Below are 10,263 nucleotides of genomic sequence, written 5' to 3'. Positions count from 1 at the left end.
TACAGTTAGCCATACAAACATATCACAGACCCACAATCATCAATATTATATGTGCATAGACACATACACAAACACACACATTGGTTTCAAATTTTGGCACAAGGCCACCAAATCCAGGGAGGGGAATGTCAATTACATTCACCTGGTACTTGTTTTATCAACCCCGAAAGGATGAAAGGCAAAGTCAACCTTGGTGGAATTTGAACTCAGAACGTCAAGAGAGGCGACATGCCACTAAGCATCTTGCTTGGCATGCTAATGGTTCTCCCAGCTCCCCACCTACACACACACACACACACATATGCTTCTGACATTTGCTACATACACACATATATATATATTCACAGCATTCATATATACACTCATGTAGCCATGGACACACATGCATCACTAAGGCACACGCTACATTCATATTCACACATGCATTCACACACAAGCATTTAAACACATACATTCACCTCCATGCATTCATATTTTTGAATTCAGACACTTGCAATCACATGTTCACATGCACATGTTCCCACATGCTCCATCCTCAAATACACACACACATGGCCCCACAAACACATGCATTTATACATCCACGCACACTCACATTTACACACTCTCACACACACATACACACACACACACACTAGGTCCAAACATGTATATACATACTCAGTTTTACATCAATCATTATTGATCTGTTTTTTCAAACACAAAGCTGATATTTCTAGATTATCTATTATTCATCAGTGGATTGAGTATATCCTCCAGTGTATTACAGGTACTTGGCTTATCACAAATAGTGTTGACTATGGGAAGATCTGAAGTCAATGCTGTTTTGGTCACCACCAAAGACAATCATGGAACCCCTATATCAATCATGGTCAAACTGCAACCCATGGGACTCTCTGAATGGTATGCCTAACAAAAGATCGCCTTCAGTTCTTTTTGTAGAGTGACCCACCTGATAATAAACCAGATCTCATGCAGCTTGCTTCTCAAAAATGGTTTCTTGTACTTATACCATATTATTATAATCACTAGTGTAGTTGGGAGAGTGGGGGGTCCACCCCGGATGGCACTTTTGGGTCTACTGTAGGGTATATGTGACTTTTGTGGAGTCCACCGGGCAGTGCACACTAGTTCGCTAGTGATTATAATGAACTTATTCTATACAGTGCTCAGGTGCTCCACAGCTCATCAGAAATGGTAGCCAAAAGTGCATGAACAGGACATAGAATAATACACAGGAAGAGGACAGCAAAGGAGTTGTGAGGAAAAAAAAAAACGTTGGGGTGCATCTGATGTACTGTTGGTGAATTTCAGGAAGCATAGAGGTTTTGTTAAAAATAGCAGCTAAATCTCCCTCAAATTCGTTCATACTATCTTAGAAAAAGGTCAGTGGAATAATATTTCTGGGAAAACAAAAACAGAAAAGAAATACGAGATGATTATTCTGGAATACTGTTGATTAAAGTTTTGTGTGATCAAGATTTAACAGCAGCAAGAAATCAATAAGAACTAAGCTTCTGAACAAATCTATAAAACAGAGTTTTAATTGATTTGTGATCCTTCACTGGACACTGGTGTTGTTATTGCATAGGCTGAGTCAGTCAGTAGGATGTAGGGAGTTGGTTGTTGTCATTGTTGTTGCTACTGTTGTGTAGGCTTGGTCAGTCTAAGTTGACCAATGCTATACGGGGGGGGGTTGATTGTTGTTATTGTATAGCCTTGGTCAGTCTTTGTTGAACTGACCAATATTATTTGCTGAGTTCACAACTTGTGAAGTAAACACAGCAATCTCACTCAGCACACTGCCCCATGAAGGTCACTGCTAGCCCTCACTGCGCACGCAGCTGTGTGTGCTGCCATCTGTTGGCGTGCTACAGAACTAGTCTGAGAACTTTTTGATACAAACACACAAACTTACATATTCTTTTCTACTCTAGGCACAAGGCCTGAAATTTTGGGGGAGAGGGTCAGTCGATTGGATCGACGCCAGTACGCAACTGGTACTTAATTTATCGACCCCCGAAAAGTTGACCTCGGCAGAATTTGAACTCAGAACATGAAGACAGACGAAATACCGCTAAGCATTTCACCGCAGACATACATATATATACCCACACACATAGATATATTATATACATATACACACACATACACCCATATATAGACATATATATTACACACACACACACACAAACATACATATATATATTGATTGAAACTAACCTGTTTGTCATTTGTCTCTTTTAAAGGAACTATGTAGTAATGGTAACCATGTTCTTTGCTGTCCAAGTTATCAACAATTTAGCATTAAATTTCCATATTTCAATGCCACTTCATATGATATTTCGATCTGTAAGTATCCTTCTTCTGTTTATTTCTTTTTTTTTTATCTTTTCTTGTTATCTTTACATGATTTAATTTGAAAAGATCAAGTCAACACCCTTAACATTTTGCAGGATTTGTGAGATTGGAAGGACAAAAGGAAAACATTATTCTCAGACTGGAGTCTTGACCCAAGTTCTGGTAAAAAAAAAAAAAAAACCTTACTAAAGACACTCAAAGGCTAAATCTGTGGTTCCCAACCATTTTTTCCCTATGGAACCATTTGATTCCTGTTTTACTCAGGAGAACCCTTATAGTCACTTGATGTTTAAAAAAAATCCTTTTAGAGTTTTATAAATGAATATTATTAAGAATCGTATTTAAAAAATTGTTAAAATATTTTGCACATTATAGAAACATAACCAGTTTATTGGACATAAATTTTTTAAAGCAAAATCTTTTATGGACTCCCAAAGGTCATATGAACCCTTGTTGAGAACTGGGCTAAATGTTGGTGTTAAACTGGCTTAAAGGATTAATCCTTTTGATACCTGCTTGAGACTCACCCTGGGTCTATGGTACAAAGTTCCTGTTTTAAAGTGATCTAATTTTAAATTTCTCATTAAAATTTCACGTTAATTTATCTTTCAAACATGAGCTTACTAATGACATGTTTTACTTAATTTTTCATTAATTTCAAAACTAATTAAAACAAAGGCTGTGTACTTCAACGAAAATATGGTAACCAAAGGGTTAAGTCTACCATCCAAGAACAAGAATGGTTATTCCATCATAGTAGGCTTCCACACAGTTTCTGTCCTCCAGATATCAGTCACCAAGATTTTGGTCAACCTGAGGCTATGGTAGAAGCACCGGTCTAAAGTGCTGTATAGTAGGAGTGAACTTGAAACCACAACACTGCAAAGACATACTTCTTAACAACACAACCATTTAGTAAAGATTGTTTGCCAACATAACATGGCAGTCCTGGTTTAGGACGAATGTTGCTGTAATTTAGTCCCAAGAGACATCATCTCCAGCTGGCTATACAACATGATCTGTGTCCTTATATTTTCTATCATGTTGTATAGCCAGCTGGAGACGACATCTCTTGGGACTAAATTACAGCAACATTAGTCGTAAACCAGGACTGCCATGTTATGTTGGCAAACAATCTTTACTCCAAAGTACTGTTGCTGAATATCTCATGTTGTGAAATCAAAAAATAGTAATTTTCTAACACAACCATGCTTGCACCTTTCTGTTTTTTTTAAATGTTCAATTTGACCCAAACAACCAAGACCTGCTTACTGAACAACAAAATCTTTTACAATAAACGTTATTTCACATCTCGTTTATATTCCTGTCTCCTTGGCCATCCATCCTTTGACTTGTTGCTACCAGGGTCCATTGTTAATTGTATGTAATAATTGTATATAATCAGGAAGCATGTGGTTTAACCCTTTCGTTACTGTATTTATTTTGAGATTCTCAATGTTTCTTCCAATTATTTTAAATATAAGAAAGAATTTAGTAAAATAACTGAGTTATCATTGAGCTAGTGTTAGGAACATAAATTGTGACTAAGATTTGGTGGAAATTTTGAATTCAAAACTTATGAAAACAAGACATTTTACCACAGAGCCAGAGCCGGTTTCAGCCAGGTTGGTAACGAAAAGGTTAATGAGTAAGGTATTTGACTCGTGATCATAAGGTCATGAGATCTATTCCTGGTGACATCTTGTGGTCCTGAGCAAGACACATTATTTCACATTACTCCGGTCCATTCAACTGGTAAAAATGAGTAAGTACCCCTATTTCAAAGGGGCCAGCTTTGTGACATTCTGTGTCATGCTAAATCTCCATGGGAACTGTGTCAAGGGTTATGCATGTCTGTGGAGTGCTCAGCTGTTTGCACGTTAATTACATGAGCAGGCTGTTCCGTTGATTGGATCAACTGGGACACTCATCACTGTAACAGATGGAGAGTCAGGCATATATAGTTTATTCTTGCCCCAGCATGGCCACAGCCATTGGGCTGAAATGCATAAAAGAATAAAACCAGGGTGGTGTATGGGTAGAATCATCACTGCATTGATCAAAATGTCTTGCTGTATTTAATAACATTCTGAGTTCAAATCCTGGTGAGGTCAACCTAGTGTTTAGTCAATAAAATAAAATAGCTGTCAGGTGCCAAAGGGGGTTGATTTACTGTTCCCTTTGATATCTGTTGTTGTGTGTCTTTGTGAGAAATCAGCATTATATATATGTAGTCATCATTATCACTACTGTTTTCTATCTGCTTTTCCTTGCTGGTATGGGTTGGACAGGTTTCACAGTGGCTTGGTACTTATTATGGTCTTTTTCATCTAGCACAAAAACAAGAGAAAAAACAACCCAGTCAGTTTTGATGTCCTGTTTGTCTTACAGAGTGGTCAGGGGGCCTTTTATCATTCCCTGGCACTACAGTTTTTTTTCTTGTCATTTTGTCAGATGGGTGGACAACATCCATGACCCCTTTCCAAAGTCTCTGAGACTGGTTGGAAAGAAGGAGAAAGGTATCTTTAGACTAAGAGCCTGACTTAACTGGATGCCACTAAAGGTCCCCAAGGACTTAGCTCTAGATGGTAATGCTAAATCATGCAGGAGATCTAAAGAGTTCTCTCTGTTCTATACCAGATCAAAGTTTGATATCAATTCTGTTCTGTATTCAAAGTTGCTGCCCCACGACTCTGTATTCCATTTTTTTTTGACATAGTTGTGTATGACTTGATGCCCCTCCTATTGACAACCACTCAATGGATTGTACTGGATGAATTTTATCATTCTACTACTACAAGAGATGTTTGTCCAATGTGGAGGTGGGGGGGGGGCAACAGAGTCCCTTTTGCCTGTATTAGTTTGTATTTGGGAGGTGGTGGGTGGATGGGGGTATTACCACTCTCTTAAATGTGTAGCCTATCATGTGGTTTTCGGAGCCCACACCTTCTTTATTGGTAAACTATTACACAGTTCAGTACCACCGACAGCTGTAGACTGACATGTGATAGGGGTGATAGTGGTGATGGTGATGGTGGTGGTGGTAGTATTACTGGTAACTATCACACAGTAATACCACCAGCTGCTGTAGGCTGTGGAGCTGTTAACAGACATCTAGTAGTAGTAGTAGTAGTGGTGGTGGTGGTAGCAGCAGCAGTAGCAGCTATTATTCAGTGCTACTAACATCTGGGGGTTTTCAGTTTTAATAGTTGTAGTAGTAGAAGTAGATGTAGTAGTGATAGGGTTAACAGTCGTAAGTCATAGCAGTTGCAACAGCTGCTGTTATTCGGTGCTCTGAGCATCTGTGGCCTGTAGTTATAATAGTTACAGTCATGGCAGTAATTGTTTTTAATTAAGGTTCAAGGCCAGCAATTTCTCAAAGGAAGGAGTTAGTCAATTACATCGACCCCACTGCTTCAGTGGTATTTCATTTTATGAACCCCGCGATGGAAGATGAAAGGGAAAGTTGACCTCGGTGGCAAGATTTGAACTAGGAACATAAAGGGCCAGAAGAAATACCAGCTCTAATGATAGGGTTAACATAGTAGTAGTAATAATAATAGTTGTAGTAGTAGCAGCAGTAGTAGTTATATGGTAGTAGTAGCCATTCCACAGCTAACACCCTACAAAAGGGGATTTTACGCAACCTCTTGTCATTATTACCGATGTGATATGAATTATGTCCATGGAAAATATTTCATCATCATCATCATCATTTAGATGTCTTTAATAACAGCTGCAAGGAATGGAGGGGTTGAACCCGATTAGGGGATTAGGTGCAGTGGGAGGTGGGGCGGGGTCGATGTGAAGACCCCAGTGAAAGGACTCACATTCACTTACTCGTTTTTTTCTAATTTTTTCTCTGCCCCCTCTCACCCACACAAACTGACTCATAGCTGTGATACCCCAGGGTAAGTGGAGTGGCGGGTTTGTTAAGCTGACTACAAACGTCTTCCTCCCCCCTCCTCCTCCCCCTCCTCCCCCTCTTTCCCTGTATGCCTGTCTGTCTGACTGTCTCCCTCTTTGTCCCTCTCATTCTTTCTCTGTGCTACGCACGCACGCACACACACACACACACACGCATGCATGCACTAACTACTACGTGCATATACTCACACAAGCATTTACATATGTGTATAGTATTTATATACATCCACATACAAATCAGCTGGTGCCCCTTTCCAACTGCAGTCTGATATGACCCCATTCAAATGTGCATCTGCAACTATGTTGCACACAGCTATAAATGCTTACAAACATGGAATGAATGTGTGTGCGTGTGTGTTGCTGATTGTAGCTGTGTGTATGTAGATCTGTGTGTGTGTATATATATATATATATATATATATATATATATATATATATATATGCTTTATGTGAAGATTGATGTGTGCATTTGCTGTATGTATAATATATACATCTTTGTGTGTATCTATTTATGTGTGTAATAAATATGTCTGTAAATATATATGTGTGTGTGTGTAATTTGCATATGTATATAAACGCGTGCGTGTGTGTAGGTGTGTATGAAGTGTTGAGGCAAAATTTTCACAGCCAACTACCATTCTTCGTCTTCTTCTTCTTCATCTTCTTCTTCTTCTTCTTCTCCACAATGATAATAACAACAACAACATCGAAAAATACCTTAGGAATGAGAACCCAGGTTCAAAATTTCCTGAAGACACCTGATAAAGGCTGGAAGGTATATCAACTAAAACATTGTGTTAACAACAAACAAGATGAGGACAAATATCTGTCAAATGTGAATAATGTAAATAATGTACATAATTCCTCATCTCTTAAATATAGAAGCATTTTTTAAATTAAAACACTGTGTATCAAGGACTACATTATCAAATGTACAGAATAGTAATTAATACTGGTTTCAAATTTTGGCACAAGGCCAGGAATTTTGGGGGAGGGTGCTAGTCAATTACACCGACCCCAGTGTTTAACTGGTACTTAGTTTATCAACTCACGAAAGAATGAAAGGCAAGGTTGACCTCAGCAGAATTTGAACCCAGAACATGCAGACAGATTCAATTCTGCTCAGCATTCTGCCTAGCGTTCTAACGATTCTGCCAGTTCACCACCTTTAAGAACAGTAGTTAATATTAGAGATCATAGTATATAGGTGCAGGAGGGGCTGTGTGGTAAGAAGCTTGCTTCCCAACCACATGGTTCCAGGTTCAGTCCCACTGCGTGGCACCTTGGCAAGTGTCTTCGGCTATAACCTCAAGCTGACAAAAGCTTTGTGAGTGGATTTGGTAGATGGAGATTGAAAGAAGCCCATCGTGCATATATATGTGTGTGTGTGTATATGTTTGTCCCCCCCCACTATCGCTTGACAACTGATGCTGGTGTGTTTATATCCCCATAACTTAGTGGTTCGGCAAAAGAGACCACTAGGATAAGTACTAGGCTTACAAATAATAAATCATGGGGTCGATCTGCTCAACTAAGAGTGGTGCTCCAGCATGGCTGCAGTAAAAGAATAGAGTTAGGCAGCAAGCTGATAGAATCCTTATGGTGCTGGGCAAAAGGCTTAGCGACATTTTATCCATCTTTACATTCTAAGTTCAAATTCCATTGGAGCCAGTTTTACCTTTTATCCTTTTGGGGTTCGATAAAAAATAAGTACCAGTTGAATACTGGAGTTGATGTAATCGACATGCTCCCTCTCCCAGAATTGCTGGCCAGTATTAGTGGCTGCTGTTGCTGTTTAACCCTAGGTGACACCTGTGATCAAAGATGTTCCAACCATGACTGTCCCCCTTTGCAGTAATACATAGTATATCTAGGACTACATTAGTATTAAAAGTGGTTGTTTAGTTGTATCGAAACAGATAAACCTGTGTCAACTAACATATTCCTCTTGTTCTTCCAACAGGGTTCCTTGATGGCTAATTTAATTCTTTGTGTAATTCTTCTAAAGAAAAGGTAAGTCGATATATTTGTGACCATTCTTGGCCTTCTGTCCTTGTATTGTCCACTCTTGAACCTCCCCCTGTTATCAGTCTTCAGCTCTCAGACTGTTTTAGACTGCACAGAAGAAGAGATTACTGGAGCATAGACCGACTTTCTTATGATATGGACTAACCCTTTTAGGGTGTACGTCAATGTCTAAACTCTGTCTATCAAACATTTTATTTTAACACACACACACACACACACACACACACACACACACTCGACTCTGTTGGTCAGGAATGACTATGGGTGCACCAAAGAGGTTCCCCTCCGGGGTACAAATCTGGGCAGAAAGTCACCTCACCGGCAAGCGCACAGTCTAGGGTTGTTTTTATGGAAGATCAGCAATGGTCCATGCATACCAGCCTCTCCTCTCCATGCCACTGGTGTTATCCAAGGGAAAGGCAAAGGGGCCGATACAGCTTGGCACCAGTGACGTCACAAGTCATTTCTACAGCTGAGTGAACTGGAATGAGCAAGCTCAAGAACACAACACAGCCTGGTCCAGGAATCGAACTCACAATCTCATGATCATAAGGTTGACACGCTAACCACTGAGCCATGTGCCTTAATGCACACACACATATATATATATATATATGGATATGTGTGTTTGTGTATGTGTGAGTATTTATATATATATATATTATATATATATATATATATATCATATGATCAATCCAACTATCAGATGTTATACATCACTGGTCACAATGTGCTTTACGTTGTTTTAGCTTCCAAATGATGCCACTCTGCTGGCTAGGTGGGTAGGCCAACATTCCTCCTTGATCTGAATACTATTCTGTTGCAGAGTGACCCATTTATCTGGGTGGAGTAGAGCTATATGGAATGAAGGGTTTTGCTCAAGAACACAATGCGCTGCCCGGTCAGGAAATCAAACCCTTGATCATTAGATCATGTGTGCAACACCCTAACCACCAGGCCACATGCCTTCACACAAGCATACATACATATATATATCTATAATAGCTACCTATGTATCATACATCATGCATACACGCACATATATGTATGTATAAACAATTGCAGCATGGAAGGTGTTTATAAGCCATTTAAACACACACAAAGAGCCATTAGATTCACTTCAACATTGAAATTTAATTTGTGTCAAAACATCTTCGTCACTTTAAAACTGCTGCCCCAGAAGAAATTGAACGTGCAGACCTGGGTGATGTTGCGAGAGAAATAAATGGAGGAGGAAGAAGCCATGATTTGTGAAAGGCATGAATATGCCATGACACAAGAGAGCTGCCCCAGTTGTAACAGTCAAGACCCAGGAACCTGTCCACTTGACCAGGGGTGCATGATTAAATCCATCAAGTATGAGGCAAAAGTTACAGCAACACCAGATGATAACCAAAAGAAGAGTTACAACGAGTTATGTGAAGGCAACTTCAAAAATCACTATATACAATATATATATATATATATATATATATATATATATACATATAATAAAATATTAGGGAATAAATCCAAACTTACAGGGAAAAATCAGATTTAGGATTGAATCCAATTTTATGGTAAAATATTATATTATATTAAATTAGAGATAAAACTACTATTAGGCAAATCATACAATGAAAAACTTAAGCCAATACATAAGATTAATTTATATTATTTTAAATATATATCAAAATTATTAAAAAAGATAATTAATATAACACTACGATCATTTCATGGCTGTTCATTTCTTAAAATTTTCGAGTTACAGTCATTCTTCAGGTGGTTTAAATATTTAACTTGGCGAGGTTTAATCAATAATTTTGATATATATTTAAATAATATAAATTAATTAATCTTATGTATTGGCTTAAGTTTTTCATTGTATGATTTGCCTAATAGTGGTTTTATCTCTAATTTAATATAATATATATACACACATATATATATAATATAATATATATATAT

General features: G+C 38.3%; 1 protein-coding gene across 1 annotated transcript in view; it reads left to right on the top strand.

Moving 5' to 3' along the window:
* LOC115220437 (UDP-xylose and UDP-N-acetylglucosamine transporter) overlaps positions 1-10,263 on the top strand; it is a 66,264-nt gene that overhangs the window by 36,592 nt on the left and 19,409 nt on the right. Inside the window, exons 3-4 of the mRNA XM_029790565.2 lie at positions 2,250-2,352; positions 8,252-8,301. Of these exons, the coding sequence (XP_029646425.1) occupies positions 2,250-2,352; positions 8,252-8,301 (153 nt within the window). The remainder of the gene's footprint in view (positions 1-2,249; positions 2,353-8,251; positions 8,302-10,263) is intronic.

The sequence above is a fragment of the Octopus sinensis genome, linkage group LG16, assembly GCF_006345805.1.
Source record: "Octopus sinensis linkage group LG16, ASM634580v1, whole genome shotgun sequence".
Classification (NCBI taxonomy): domain Eukaryota; kingdom Metazoa; phylum Mollusca; class Cephalopoda; order Octopoda; family Octopodidae; genus Octopus; species Octopus sinensis.
This window is presented reverse-complemented; position numbering and strand designations above follow the sequence as displayed.